Source organism: Acanthisitta chloris, unplaced genomic scaffold (assembly GCF_000695815.1).
Source record: "Acanthisitta chloris isolate BGI_N310 unplaced genomic scaffold, ASM69581v1 scaffold6, whole genome shotgun sequence".
Classification (NCBI taxonomy): Eukaryota; Metazoa; Chordata; class Aves; order Passeriformes; family Acanthisittidae; genus Acanthisitta; species Acanthisitta chloris.
Genome location: NW_008676243.1, coordinates 17,170 through 32,946, shown reverse-complemented (window position 1 = coordinate 32,946; position 15,777 = coordinate 17,170). Strand labels below are relative to the sequence as shown.

Sequence of the window (15,777 nt, the reverse complement as noted above, 5' to 3'; positions counted from 1 at the left end):
TTTCTTTCATCAGGTAAATAATCCATGTTTATTCAGGTTAGCCTTGGAGCAAAGTTCAAATGGCAACGGAACTTCTATGAACAATTTCACAACTGCGTGTGACTGAAAAATAAAGAAGTCAGGATTTTGTAATACCCCCCAAAATTGAGCATATTTCTTAAAAACAATATCAGATTTCTGAAACACAGTATCAGGTGATACCCCTGCAGTGAGTTAGATGTTTGTCCTAGCATGGGCAATGTGTGAACTGCTGTCTTGATTCTTTTGCTAGAACATGTACTGCGTGGCAAGGTTGTCTGGGTGACAGGAGCCTCAAGTGGAATTGGAGAAGAATTGACTTACCAGCTGGCAAAGATTGGAGCCCTGCTTGCCATCTCTGCAAGGAGGGAGGATGAGCTGGAGAGAGTGAAAAAGAAATGCCTTCGTAAGTACAACTTACTGTACATGCAAGCAGTGCCACATCCCACAGGAATACATTTAGTGATGAGAATCAGCTTTACACAGAGCTTCCCCAGACCTTTGAAGCTGGTATTCCCTCTTTGTGGGTAAGAAGCCTTTGTGTGGGTTTGCATTATGAGTTCCTTCATAAGCCACCGTTACCTAAAATCTCATTATCAATGGCAAGTGGTCTTGGAAGATATCAGCTGAAGAAATGGAGTAAATCCTGTGGGGAGTGGAGGGAACAGTCTCGGAGGTTTCATCCCATTAAGGACCAGACCATGGAGCTGCATGCTACTAAGTCTTGCTTCAGGTTTTTGCATGTTACAGGCAGACTGACTTTGCTGTTCCAAAGAGGAATGAATATAAATGTTCAGAAAAAGTTGTTCTGAGCAGGTTCAAGAGTGAAGATCTCCTGTAGATCAAGAGGAACTAGTGTAAACAAAATGTTTAACTATTCCACTTATCTTTTATATGCCTGCTGAGTCAGTAGTCTGGCTTCATTCCTCCTGTTTCTCTTTTTCCCCTCCTGTTTTCTGGCTTGGCAGTGAGAGGGATAGGCAGTTAATTCTCTCTGATAAATACAGGTTTGGGACATGATTAATGTTATGCCTTTTTTAGACTATTTATTCTCCACAGCTCAGGACTCAGTATTTTAAACTGAGTGCATTATCACACTGACTGTTCATTCCTAATAATGCTGATAGAATGTCCACAGTCTGCCTGGAATGTGTGCTAGGGAGTAATGAAATGTTTTTCTTGGGTTAGCACTTAAACATTTCTAGAAAGCTAAAAGTTGCATCAGCCTAGTCAGAAAATCTCTCAAGGAACATTCAAAAATCATAGAATAGAATGAAATGCACAAGTCCTTGATTTTTCTTGTCTGATGGTTCCAGAAAAGCAGTCACTTACACAGCTGCATTTACAAAGAAGCAAGGGGCACATGATGACAGTGTGGTGAAGTGGCAGTCGTGACAAAATGCCAGTGCTTTGTGATGCAATGCTCAGTGGTCACTAACAGTCTGCAACTACATTTGCGTCTGTGGCTGTTTGTCATCATTGCGAAACTGATAACAGGAGATAGGCAGGAGCTGTAATCCTGGAGAGGTGTTTTCAGGGAATACTTGTATGAGAGTGTGATGTGCTGAGGAACATTCAGAAATATTAGTTCAGTTGATGGGAACCAAGAGTACAGATTTACCTAAGGTGATTTCTGCCTCTGCCAGCTTGAAGTGACCCTGTGAATGTCTGAGCTTGTGCTATGGAGTAGCTTTAAAATCTGATGCAGCTATGTGCTTTGCAAGTATTTGCTGCTGAACTTCATTTTAACTAAAGTTCTGATTTGTAGGAATATTGGAGACTTTTCATTAACACAGTAAGTTAACAAGGATGTACAGTGATTGAACAAGGGGGAATGGCTTTAAATTGACTGTAGGTTTGTATTAGATATTAGGAAGAAATTCCTGGCTGTGAGGGTGATGAGGCACTGGCACATCACCAAAAAAGCTGTGTCTGCCCCATCCCTGGCAGTGTTCCAGGCCAGGCTGGATGGGGCTTGGAGCAACCTGGGTTGGTGGAAGGTGTCCTATGGCAGGGAGTTGGAACTAAATGGTCTTTCAGGTCCCTTCCAACCCAAACCATTCCATTTTTCTGTGATAGGTACTTCATGTTTTCTATAGCTATTCTTTAAGTAGTGGAAGAGAGTAATTAGACCTATATCCACTCTTTTTTTTAGCTTCTCAAGACTTTGTAAATCCAGCTTGATTATCATGGTGCCCCCTGACCATCTTAGGGACCTGATGCTACAATATCTGCAGTGTATCTGTATTTGCCTTGAACTAGAGAGGTCCAAAACTGGACACAGCACTCTAGATGGAGTCTGTAGAGGCAGTTAAACACTCCCCTCAGTCTGCTGTTGCTAGTGCAGCCCATTAGCATTTGTAATTGCCAGAGCTAATTGCTGATCTACACTCAGCTTGCTGCTGTCCTTCCATCAGGACCTCAGGTCTTGTTTGGAGAGCTGATACATAACCACTTGGATGTTGGCCTGCAGTACTGCAGAGCACTGTGCTGTCCCAGGTGTGAAGTTTTGCATTTGACTCTACTCTACATTGAGCTTAATGAGGTTTGTCAGACTGTTCTGAGAGCTTGTTAATATGCCTCTGCATGCCAGTCCTGCCCTCCAGCATTGCAACTGCTCCTCTAAACTTGATGTTAACTGAAGATTTTCTCAAAACCTGTGTTTTCTCCCATCACCTGGGTCATTAACAAAGGTATTAAAAGATATTGATCATGGAGGGATACCACAGCTGATCATAAAAAGCAGTTAAGTTGGCCAGGCAGTATATGGCTATGCTAAATCCATGCTGGCTTTTCCCACATACCTACTTGTCCTTCAGGTACCTGGAAATTGCTTTCAGGAGGAATTGCCACATAACTATCCCAAGGACTGAAGTTAGGCTGCTGACATTTGGTTTTCTTCAGTCACTGGGTAGTTAGTCCACTTACCAAGTACCTTACAAAGATGAGTGACATTGGTTAGCTCTTGTAAATCTTGGAGGAGTATATTGCCTTGCTTATATGTGCAGTTTGTCTCTAACTTGTCTTCCTCTGACTCTGCTAGTATTTCTTTCCCCCAGAGTCTAGCCCCAGGAGTGTGGGAGACTTGAGAGGAGATCTTGCCAGAGAAGACTAAGGCAAAGAAGGCAATAAGTACCTCACATTTTCTGTGCTCTTTGTCACCTCCTCCTCACCATCCCTGCTCAGCAGTGAGCTCACTGGTCTCCCTTTTGTTGCTGCTGTACTGCTGAAGCCTTTGTTGCCTTTACATTCCTCACCAGTTTCAGCTCCACCTGGGTGTTGATTCCATCCCTGCATGCTTGGGCAGTGGGTCGATGTGCTTCCTGAGTGGCTTGTCCCACCTTCCACCTGCATGTTTCCTCTTTGCAATTGAGCTCAAGATTGTTCTGTAAGGTCTGAGTAGTGTGGGATGAACTAAGACTGAGCTGGAACATGTAACAGGAACGTGAGTTTGGCTGAATTCAGTGGCCTAATTGGCATTAATGGGCTGTAACACGCCTGCTGGAGAGGCTCTACACAGCAGCAACTCAATTAGATGTTTTGCATATTGATGTCAGAAACAAGCACAGATATCTGGTTCAAAATTTAGTGACACCACCCTGTGATACAGGTTTATGCATTCTACACTGCCTAAAAGCTGAAGGAGAGACAGAGAAGGGAAGTATTGTAAGAGCTATGGTAATACCTGTCGAGTCATGCATAAGCCAACTCAACACTTGATTGCACTCCTGCAGGAGGGAGAGAAAACAGCTTGTATAACTCAAATGGCTCCTGCAAGTGGCTTTTGTATTTATTTCCCCCAACCACTCTCTGCAACATGAGTTGAATTTCACCAGAAATGTGGGATGCTGTTTCAACACAAAAGCCCTAAAAAGGCTCTTTTAGGTAGGTGGGGGGATGTTTGTTGGTTTGACAAAGCTCAAATATGATTTAAATATGGATAGGCTGAATGAGGGAGAGGCAATCTGTAAGTTCAAGAATTATGCAGTAAATGAGGTTGGAATGGGCCCCAGGAGGTCACATTGATCAGCCTCTGCTAAAAGCTCAAGTTCCATCAAAGGACATTATACAAGGGAGAAATAAAAGAAGATGAAATGCTGAAGAGCTGGAAAATACTATGCTGAGCAATAGTGTTTATTGTGTTAGGAGAAACTGAGATCTTGGATTAACAGGTATTGAAAAGAATTGTTGATCTGAAACCTGAAAAAATGAACTCTAAGGTCTCCTACTTGGGACCAAGTGTTTGTATGGGTACCATAATTATTCCCTTAAAAACATCAGTTTGGTATCAGGCCAAAAAGGCAGTGGAATATTAGGGTTTATTAGTAAAAGTGAATGGGATAAGAAGCTTAGATCAGGGTAACAGAAATGGCTGAAGTTTTGTAAAAGCTGTCTATGGGGAGTGCCTAGAGACACTTTGCCCTAGCAAAGAATTAAGGAAGCTGCTAGAGATGTACAGTATGAGGGGTGGAAATCAAACTGGTCTACAGATTGCTCCCAAACAAGGTTTCTGGCTTAAAATTTCCTGAAGTCAAAAGTTTCTTACATCGTGTAAAAGAGCACTTCCTTCCTGATCAGTAGTCTGTGTCTCTTCCTCTGCTCTCTCTGTCTCCTGCATAGCTTTTGTGGCTGAGCTGAGTGTGGTGTTGTTAATGCATGGCAGAAACACCCCTTGTCCAGCAGATTCCAGCCATGCAGATCTGCTTGAGGCAGCACGAGGTGGAGGTGTCTCTCTGAGACAGCAGCTTAAACTACATGGATTTTACTGCTGTGTTTCTGGAAGGAATTCAGGTGAAAATACACATGGAAGGAGCAGTAAATGGACATACTAGTAGCTTTAAACCAGACAGATAGGTTTGTTTTAACCAGTGTCTGAAATACTAATGACCTTTGAACAGAGGCAACTGACGGATTTAAGTAACCTCTTTATTTGTACATTGCTGCAAAGACAAAGTTCAACCTTCCCTCTCTATGCAAGAAGCAGTAATTAAAAGTCAAAGCCTGAGGCTCTCTGAAGAGGGCAGCTGCTTAAAGGGGAGCAGGTACACTTAGTCATGGCTAGGAATCAATTTAGAAACAAAAACACTATCAAACGAATATCAATAAAATTAAAATCATATTCTATGTAGTTAAAAACTTCAAGTGATGAACATTGAAGATTTAGGTTTTGTGAGTCATCTGCCCCCAAAACCCCAGGGTAAGAAATCACTGCTCAGGAAATGTTCTCCATGGAAAAGGTCAGTTGTTCTGAAGAGACAGGGGTAGGAACACTCAGCATGAAAGCTGGAACTCCATGGCAGCTGACTTATATTTCAGGGCATGGACACACTGAAAACTGTCAGTTGAACAAAACCCTTCTACCTCCTCCAGTAGGCCCCTAATAATCCACCTTCTCCAAGCTTTGCCTCACAGCTGCTCAGGGATATATGTTGTCTTTTGGGTCTAAATTGTACTAGTCCTACTGTCAGGAATAAACATGCTTGACCTGTTAGCATCCCAGCAAGTGTCAGGGCTGCCAATGTGCTCAGGGAAAAATATCAGTTGCATGTTTCTCCCAACTATTGCAATTTCTTTGGAGAATTGAATTGTCTGTATTGAGCTACACAAACCTCTCTAATAAAATCAGGCTTTTCACATGCTGAAACTTAATGATGGGAACAGAAAGACTTGGTAGGAACAGCTTAAAAATGGATTCTATGTGGAGATCAAAATGATGACCAAGCAAGCATTTAATTTCCAACTTGTTGTTATGGTTTCTTGGTGTCTTTTTCATTAAAATGTGGTGTTTAAAAGCATGTACATTTCCCACACTCGTTGCATTAGCAATCTGACCTGGTTGCTGTTCACTTTATGGTTGTTTTTAGAGATTAGCAGCCTGAATGAAAAAGATATCCTTGTTCTGCGTCTTGACTTGACTGACAGATCCTCTCATGAAGCTGCAACCAACAGTGTTCTTAAGCACTTTGGCAAGGTAAGATGTGCTTCTGGGTTAAACCTCTTTGTCTCCTCTATCTCCTAGACCTGCATTTATGCTCTTAGCTCACTTTTATTCTGTGATACTCATCTGTCTTCAGTTTCAATATTAAACTTGCCAAAGAGTACTTGAATTTTTATCCTTTCTGTTGTTTCTGGGTTAGCAGGATTAGCAGATATGCAGCCACAAGCAAATAACCACTGGTCATTACCAAGAACTAAAACCTCACTTGCTTGATGTCACCAAATTGCCTGAGGAAGTGCAAATAGTAAAGGAAATGTGTTCTATTAATTTATCTTTGTATTGTTCCCCAGATTGATGTGTTGGTCAACAACGGTGGACGCTCCCAGCGCTCCCTGTTTGTGGATACAAACTTGGATGTCTACAGTGCCATCATAGAACTCAACTACCTAGGTACCATCTCCTTAACAAAGCATGTCCTGAATCACATGGTCCAGAGGAGATCAGGGAAGATTGTCACTGTGAGCAGTGTGATGGGTATCATGGGAGCTCCGCTCGCCACGGGGTACTGTGCCAGCAAACATGCTCTGCAGGTGAGTTACAGCTTGGAAGTGAATTCACTCTTCTTGTCTAATAGACCAGCATCAGTGCTGGAGCACTGTGCAGAAATCACAAGTCTCACCTGAAATGACACACAGCACCTCAGGTGTTGAAACTCCTAAAATGAATTTGCTCTGAGATGCAAAATTTCTCCCAGTGTGGATTTATTTTCCTGACTACAATTCAAGTGCCAAATATCTCCCAGTGTGGATTTATTTTCCTGACTACAATTCAAGTGCCATCTTAGCTGGGTCTAACTACTGTGTGGTTAAATTCCAAACACTAGGCCTTGGCCTCTGGCCCTCAGATGAGGGAATACCTAAATAGGAGGATTATTCTGTTGCATATAAAAGCCTTGATGTTCTCAACTTAATTCAGTGAGGGAGAAAAAGTCACTGGTGAGAGTTTTAAGACTACAAGAAATCTTTAGGATAGTAAAGTGAGAACAGTGAGTGGTAAAGCAAACTGCTCAGAAATGAGAATTCCTGATCTATCTGGGAACATCAGAATGAATCTTCCCAACAGTTCTGAATCTTGCTGTGGTGTGAAGAACTGGCAGCTCATAGTGTCTTAGGAAGTTTCTTCTGCCTAGCACTTCACTTCCAATATTGCTTGGAAAGAGTTTCTGAAAGTAGTGTCACCTGTACAGAAACACATAAAAGCAGAGCTCAGAAAAGTATCTGCCTTTATCACTGAGGAATCATTTGTTTAACTTGTAAATTTGTTTAGACATATTTGCCTTTCACCACTGTTTGACTTCCCTCTAATGTACATTTTGATCTTAGTAAAACAAACTTCAGCTGTGCTCAGTGATGGCTTAAAAAACTGGCACGTTTTTACTCCCTGCTGCATTTAAGCACGTGAGCAGAGTAAATAACTGTCTGAGCCAGAGGATTAATATCTTTCTCTCAATTTGACTAACAACAACAAAAATGTAGTGGGTGGGTGACACTGCAAAGCCACTAGACACCTGAAAGAATGAAGATGTAGGACTTGGTGACAGGTCTCTGCTAACAAAAAGTTCTCAGTGAGAGGGAGAGATCTGCTCCTCCTCCTTGGAGTGGCAGTGCTGAAGTTTCCTGTTGGAGGCAATTGCTCTTGGGTTCAATCTGCTGCATTTAAATCAGGAGCATGCAGTGAGCAGCAGCCTGAGTTCCCTTTATGCTCCTTTCTTTATTAAGTGTTCTTTCGGTTGAATTATCTTTGGGTGTGGTGTGGTTGGGCTGAGCACAGCTAATTAGTTGCAGAGCACAAGGAGTTCACGTGTTGCTTTAAAAATTCTCAGAATTTTGAATCTCATGTGAGAACATGGATGAAGCTTTCAAGAGATCGTTAACTAATCCAGAAATTTGAGTAAAAATAAGCTAACTGAAGTGCTTAGATCTGTTAGCTTCTACCTCTGCTCAACAGCCAGGCCAGACTGCAAACCTCCCTTCTGCTTTTTTTCACAGTAATTCTACAAATACTAATTGCAGGTGTTGAAATATGTAATTTGCAGTGTAGACTTTGACAAGACTCTGTCTGAGAGTCACTTGTCAGTCTGGAGTTAAGGCTAGAGGTGGGCATGAAGCCCCCAAAAAACTAGGAACAGCTTTTTTGAAATACCAAACTTCACCAGTACAGTTGAGGTAAGGGAAGTCTGGAGGAGAGGCCTCTTGAGGTATCCATTAAGAGTATCCTCTTTGGGTTCCCATTTGCCCATCCCTGATGACCAAGAAGAAATGACTAGAGAGAGGAGAAGGGAAAAATAAGACAAAGCATGAAGTGATGCTTTTCCTGTTGTGTTTTCCCAGCAAGTATCCACCTGTATTCCAAGATCTTCTTGACATGAAGGTTGCAGTTTGGCCACTAGTTATTCAATATATGAGCCTATCTGACATGAATTCATTGCAGTTTTTTTAATTCATGCCTTGGAGTTTGTCCCAGCTGACACAGTTAATGCTGCAATCTTAATTATGTCACTCAGGGGGAAAAAATCCCTCCTTTTGCTGGTGGTTTTGGTTTTGTGGGTTTTTTAATTCCTTTTAAATGGCAGTTGGAGGAGGAAGGAAGGAATTCTGCCTAGAATTAGAATTTTTTTCTCGAAACAATCATGCTTTGATTCATGCCAACTGGAATTCTTCATCACAATGTTCTCCTGATGAAACTGCCCTTTATTTCAGTGCTGGGAGTGCTGTAAGAGCATGAGTCAAGTCCACGGGAGTTTGCATCTGACTGGTGCAGTTTCTGTGCTGGTGAGATGATGCACGTGGAGATCATGTGCCATTCATCCACTTGCAATGCATACAATGGGTGGCATGTGGAGTGAATCAGAAATGGTGACCCTCAAAATGTTCCTTCATCAGGAATTTGTCTAATAAGCCCATGGACTGCTCTGAGCAGCAACCACTCCTCTCTTGTTCAGTCTCTGGTCATTTGTTAGGGGAATTTCTAAATGTTTCTGTCATAGTAGGAGTCATTTCAGCTTTGCTTTCTTCAGCATCTTCTAGGATTTGGTTACTAAGCTGGAAAGGCCTAGAGATGGCTGGAAGCAGTTCCTGTCCCTGTCTTGTGTCTGTATGTCAGAGCTGGCTTCAGGCTGGGCTTGGTGGGAACACTCAGGTTCTTCCTCTTGCATTGAGGTGTTTTACTGCTCCTAAATCTGGGTCTGTCCCTGTCTGAATTTAAAGAAAAGAAAGCAATTCCTTTTGTTTCTTAGGAATTTTAAGCTTCTCTTCTGGGAGGAAGTAGAGGAATTTCATCCCAGCTATCTTTGGTTATCAAATCAATGCTGGACTTGGAGAACATGTCACGCTGACCGTGACAGTGCCTACAGGGCTGGCTACTGCTGTGTGCCTCGTGGGGCTGCTCAGGACCACAGGCAGGTGCCTGTTTTTAGGTAGAACTGGGATCTCAGAAACCTCCCAGCATCTGAGCAGGTGTTGATGCTTTGTCACAAGTAACCTAGCCATGGTGTGGTTTGCTTTCTGTCACAGCACTCCCAGACACATACCTTGACTCCTGGAACTATATCTTGAGTGTGTGTATCTGGGCATGAAAGTGTCTTTGGTGTTAGAACTTAGTCCTCTAGCAGGTACACATCTCACTGATTGACTAACATGCTGTGAAGGTCTGATACCAGATCTGGGGCCTGTAGGTTCTTATGATTTTAATTACACAGTCAGTGTTTTTAGAGACCCAAACTGCAAAGCCTGTATGCAGTCCATGAACTGGAATTAGCCACCAGCAGCTGGGAAATTTGAGCTCATGTTCTTGGTCAGTGTGCAGTGGTGAGCAGCTCCTTGCTGAGCTTTGGTGGCTTGTCCCAGCTGGCTGTTTCTGTCACCTCAGGCACACACCTGGCTGGTTTTGGCCCTGTGCTGCAGCTCAGTGAGGAGCTCTGGGTCAGCCAGGTCTCTTCCCAGGCTGGGTGGGAGTACAAGTGATAAAACCTTACTACAGTGGGAGGAGTTTATCAGCCTGTGCTCACTCTCTGTTGTGACACGAAGTTATGTGTTGGAATAAATAACTGTCAGTAACCAGGTCAAAGATAAGACATGATGGGGTCTTGGCTAAATAATTGCTCCCCAGTGCTTGACCAGCAGCTTTGCTAGAAAGCACCTTCCTGAATTGGTCATGTTTACTACAACACTTGCTGTCTAAATGTGATTTGCTGCAGAGATTCAGAAAACTTGTATCCTATTAGCTTAGATAAAAGAAGTACCTACAGTTTCTGTAATTATGGTTTAACTTGGATACACTGGCAATGTATTCCTGAGCTGGAATTAGACTTATATCTGCATGGATGCAGATTTTACACTCTGCAGTGAATTCAGTGGTGCAGAATGACCCTCTAAATTGTCAGGGTGCACCTTTGACTTTGCTATGCTGGAAAGTTTTCCTCCTTCTCTTACACAAACCAGTGCCACTTAATAGAAACAATATCACCCCAAACAGCGATTCACCTGGAAAAGATAATTCCCATGATCCTACAGTTCTTAGAATTGGTGTCATTTCCACTACCAAACAGTGAGGCTTGTCCTCAGTACAGGAACAGCAGAGTCTGTCTGGCTGTGGTTCAGAGAGATGACTGTGTTTGGGAAGATAAGGATAAATTCCTCACTGGTTTATGTATCAATATCTGCAGTTGCAGATAAAATGTTATGAAAAATGAAAGAAAAAGTCAGAACTGCTTTTAGTGGGATACTGTTATCTTTACAGCATAAATCAGTGTGAAAAGATGTAGCAGTTAAACCTGACAAAACTATGGCAAAGGAGGTTTTCATTATATTTTTGTCTTTCAGGGATTTTTTAATTCTCTGCGGACTGAGCTGACTGACTACCCTGAGATAAGCATTATCAACATCTGCCCAGGGCCTGTGCAGTCCAAGATCATCCAAAATGTCTTTACTGAGAATCTTGCAAAGGTAAGGACTTCATTCTGTTGTGATAAATCCAACTTCTGCTCCAGGGACTGTGATGCTCTCATGTTTTTCTTTTCTTTTTTCTGCTCCTAGCAAACACTAACCTCAACTTCTTATCACAAAAATGCTTTGAGTGGTTCAGAACTGTATATAGTCCTGCTATTCCCTGTGGTATCCAGTCCATATCAAATGAAAATAAAGTTTGAGAACTGTTCTCCCTTCTCTCTGCCAACACACACAACCCAAGTCTAGTGAAATTTCCTGTCCAGGCCCTGTGCTGCTGTTCTGAGGGAAAGGCCAGGATTTTCTGGACACAGCTGTGCCTGCAGAGCACTGTCCTTGCTGCACAGGTAGTTCTGTTTGTCCTGGTCACGCTGTGCCCTGCTGGGTGACGCTGCTGCTGGCACAGTCACTGCTCAGCTGACGCGAGCTGTGCATTCCTTTCCTGTTAGGGATTGTTCCAGGAGAAAAAGCAAAACCTTCCAACTGCACAATGCCTTTTAATAAAGGCTGTCTAACAAAGTAGCTGGCAAAAATTGCTACTGTGATACATCAAATCCTGATCTGCCCTAAATTCAGCCAGTTTGAAGCTCAGGATAACCCACTGGTGAGGGGGAGGGGAATCTTCCATTGTCAAATCAAGTTCTGGAAGGATTTTTGGCTTGCAAAACTTGATACTTGCATGAAAGAGAAGATGTACTCTTTGAGCAATGGGGAAAGCTTGCAAAACACATTCCTCAGATTTCAGCATGGCAGAAGACCAGGGAGGAAGAGCAAATCTAGACCAGAACTGCTTTTGCCCTGGGAAAGAGAAGACTATATGCCTAGAGCAGCCTATTACTGTGGAGGGCAATGTGCCTAAGTTCACAGGGCTCTGGTTTATGTTCACCAAGTGATCCATGGGGACAAGACCTCAGGTAGCCATCCCTGCACTGAAGCAGCTTGCTGCTTTGCTCTGGGATGAGATGAGTGCCCGGGGGAGAGCTGACAGGAATATTTAATGGGGAATGTGGCCTCATCTACTAACTTGGTTACTGCATAACTTGTAGCACAGAATGGGGCAGGGAGCTGGGAACAGGGGAGTTCCCATTTCCCAGAGGTGCAGATGAGGTAACCTGTTCCAATAGATCTGTGTCACAATCAAGTAGAAGCCATGCTGAAGCAGGACAAAGAGATCCTTTTCTTTTTTTTTTTTTTTTTAACCTTTGACCAGTCAATCATGGCATTAATTAAAAGGGTGACAGGCCCTGAGGGAATGGCCTGAAGTTGTGTTAGGAGATGTTTAGATTATATATTAGGAAAAGGCTCTTCTCCCACAGGGTGTTTTGGCACTGGAACAACACCCCAGGGCAGTGCTCACAGCCCCAAGCCTGACAGAGCTCAAGGAGTGTTTGGCCAATGCTCTCAGGCACAGGGTGGGATTCTAAGGGATGTTGTATGCAGTGCCAGGAGTTGGACTCGATGATCCTTGTTGGCCCCTTCCAACACCAGATATTCTGTGATTCTGTGAATTAAGCCAGAGGGAGGTCAGAAGTGTTCCCACACCAAAAACTAAAGGACAGTGAGGGATGGGTTCCCCAGTCTCTGCTATACTGGCTGGATTCTACTGATGGAGAAACTGGGAGGAGTGTGTGTCACACAGAGCCTGGTCCTTTCTCTCCTTCTGTCACTGACAGAGATCCAGTTCTAATCCCTCCTCGCTCTGTCTCCCCCCCAGTCCATAGAGAACAGTGGTGACCAGTCCCACAAGATGCCAACCGAGCGCTGTGCCCGGCTCACCCTGGTGAGCACAGCCAACGACCTGAAGGAGGCCTGGATCAGTGACCACCCCTACCTGGCTGTGTGCTACATGTGGCAGTACACACCCACCTGGGCTTGGTGGCTGATGAACAGGATGGGCAAGAGGAGGATACAGAACTTCAAGAGTGGAGTGGTAAGTGCACTCCTCTCTCCTCTGCTGGCTTCTTTTACTCTGCTGACTGACTTGCCATGGGAATGTTGGGATTGCATTTTGGATCCATTCCCTTTTTTCTTCTTCTCTTCCATAGCAGCCAATGCCAGGCCAGACTGCATTGCTGCATCCTGCTAGTGTAGAGCTAGAGCCTGACCACAGCACAGTGAAGTCTTGTCCTGCCCAAGGTCTTGTTCTGATCTTCATCACACAGGCTGCAAGTTCAGGACTCACCATCAATGCAGAGCTAGAAGTCACTGGCATAAGTTATTTAGTGCACCTTGGAATTAAGGCTGTTGAAAACATCTCCCTTGGCTGTGTCTAGTTTTTGTATCAGGCACATAATCTGAGCACCTCCCAGGAGTATGTTGAGGAGTGCTAATGTCTGTCAGGGCTCTCCACTCATCCTTACAGCCCTGAGGACAGATGTGCAGTGTTGTGTTCCTGCAGTGATGCTTGGGGGATGCTATTTATTCTTACTGTGGGGTTTTTTGGAGCATGGTACAACAAAACCTCCCACGTTAAAGTACTTCAAAAGCAGGAGGAAAGGCCAAAATAAGGGTACCTACTTCCACACTAAGTGCCCACTGTCACAGGCTGTGTCAGGCAAAGCAACACTGGGATGAAGGACTTAATACAGCAGAGAGCAGGGTGGGGTAATGCTGATTTGATATCCTCTCTCTCCAGGATGCTGATGCCTCTTACTCAAGAAAGAAGAAGTAAGGATGAGCGTGTACAAAATTCTGCTGTTCTTGTGCTAAGGCTGAGAAACTTTTCATATTGCATGTCTGCAAACAGCAGCTTTTTTTTTTTTTATCTGATATCTTTGTCATCCTGTAACTTGCCAAATCTTATCAAGCTGCATACACACTTGACTGAATAAAAAAAAAATCTTTCTAAACACACCTGTTTGGTGTCAAACTCTGCAGGCTCAGTTTATAAGCTTACAGGCACTGAGATGCTGTGATGCTATGCTGCTTGTTTTTCTGCTGCTCTTGACATTGCCAAATACCTGGTGAGCAGCCTAAAAGTCACATACCTCGGGATCCTGTTTCCCTTACTTTCATTCCTAATGGATGATGAGCAAAAAACCCCTACGAGTAGAAGGTTGTGGTATGGAGGATAAGGAGGTATAGTCTGTGCCTATGCAGTGTTCCTTGAACAAAATGTTTCAGGCTAAATCTCTTAACTTCTGGCACAACATTTAGAAGTACTTACTCTTTAGGTCTCAGCACCACTGCAGAGTCCACAGGCCTCTGCCCTGTGGCTGTTTGGTAGAGGCTGAGCAGAGGCAGTGGGGAAGGAAGAGGCCATGGTGTAGTTGTAACCCTTGCCACAGGCAGTGCTTAGCCCTGCACTAAATCTGGCATGTGTTGAATCTACAGAGCACCGTGGAGAGAGGAGCAGGGAATGTTCCTGCAGTAGAACAGCCTCCAGTGCCAAGAGGGGCATGGTATGAGCAGAGAATCCATTTCACAGCAGATTGCTTACAGCCAAGACAGCAGTGCTACTGTCAGAGCTGAACTAGGGCAGGCACCACATTGCAGCATGAAATAGAAGCTGAACTCCCAGTTCTGTATGGAGCAGAGGCCAATCTCAACAGCACTGGTGGCATACTGGGCAGCAACAGCCACGAGGAAACAAGGATGGACTTCACAACACCTTTACCATCTCACTGACACCCAGTTCAGCCTTAGCTAAAAGTTACCATTACCTCTGCTCTGGTAACTCACTGGACTTAGAACCTTGGTCACCTTCTTGCTGTTGACAAAGTCCTCAGTAACCTTTGGCTGTACCTCAGTCCACACACTATCCAGGTAAGAAAAATTCATACTTATATCATTGATTGATAATAAAAGAATAACAACTCATGTATAAATTATGGAAACTTTCCAACCAGGGCAAAGAAGAATAAGCCAAGAATGATGTTTTTAATATGACATTTAACAAAGATGATACAAACTACAAACAAACTGCTGTCTAGTAAAAAACAACCAAAAACCACTAATGAAATGGCAAGTGTCTTGTCCAGGATGGAGGGTTCATTCCACTTGCCAGCACACCAGTTCCCATGCTGGCCAGTGCTACAGAGGCAGCAGCAACTCTGCATACAACGTGTAGATGCATCCACCCTCTAGTCCACAGCAGATCTGGCAGCACTGTGAGCAGCAGTTTGCTCTCAGTTTACATACATCTTTCTCTGCTTTATCAACAATGTGTAAAGCTTTTGTGCTCAAGAAGTTCAAGTCTGCTTGAGCTAAGGGCAAGTGCTTACAGGGACCTACAGCCCCACAGTCACAGACTGTGCTACTGCCACGTCCAGTGTGGGAATGGACAGCATGGAATGAGGGACAGCAGAGATGACAGGGATGGGGCAGGGGTGAAACTCTTTCAGAGAGGATGCTGATGTTCAAGGAAAATGCCCAAATCAGAGATTTCACAAAAGAGGGCAGAACATTTGCCATTTGAAAACTTCACTCCCCTGACACTTCATTCCATTAAGCTGTTTCATGGTGCTTTATGGGCCACGAATAGGACAGAGGCAGAATCCAAGACAATGTTTTTGGCTCAAAAAAAGGGGATTGAAAAGCTTTTTGTAAGGATATAAAACTGATCTTGATAAAGCCACAATGAAGGTGTCTTACAGAATGATTTGGGTTGGAAAAGACCTCTGAGATCATCAAGTCCAACCTTTGACCAAACACCACTAAGTGCCATGTCCAGTTTTTTCTTGAGCACCTCCAGGGATGATAACTCCACTACTACCTGGGCAGCTCATGTCAATGTTTAACCCTTTCCATGAAGGAATTCCTCCTGTTGTCCAGCCTGAACCTCCCCTGGCACAGCTTGAGGCCATTTCCTCCCATCCT

The 15,777-nt window shown here is 43.8% G+C and overlaps 1 protein-coding gene across 1 annotated transcript; it reads left to right on the top strand.

Moving 5' to 3' along the window:
- Positions 1-271: 271 nt before the first annotated feature.
- On the top strand, positions 272-13,790 carry DHRS7 (dehydrogenase/reductase (SDR family) member 7; the record flags this gene model as incomplete). The annotated part of the gene is made up of 6 exons (XM_009076034.1): positions 272-424; positions 5,883-5,989; positions 6,307-6,546; positions 10,837-10,959; positions 12,674-12,889; positions 13,595-13,790. Coding segments are annotated over 6 exons (875 nt in total), but the record flags the coding sequence as incomplete, so codon positions are not given.
- Positions 13,791-15,777: the final 1,987 nt, after the last annotated feature.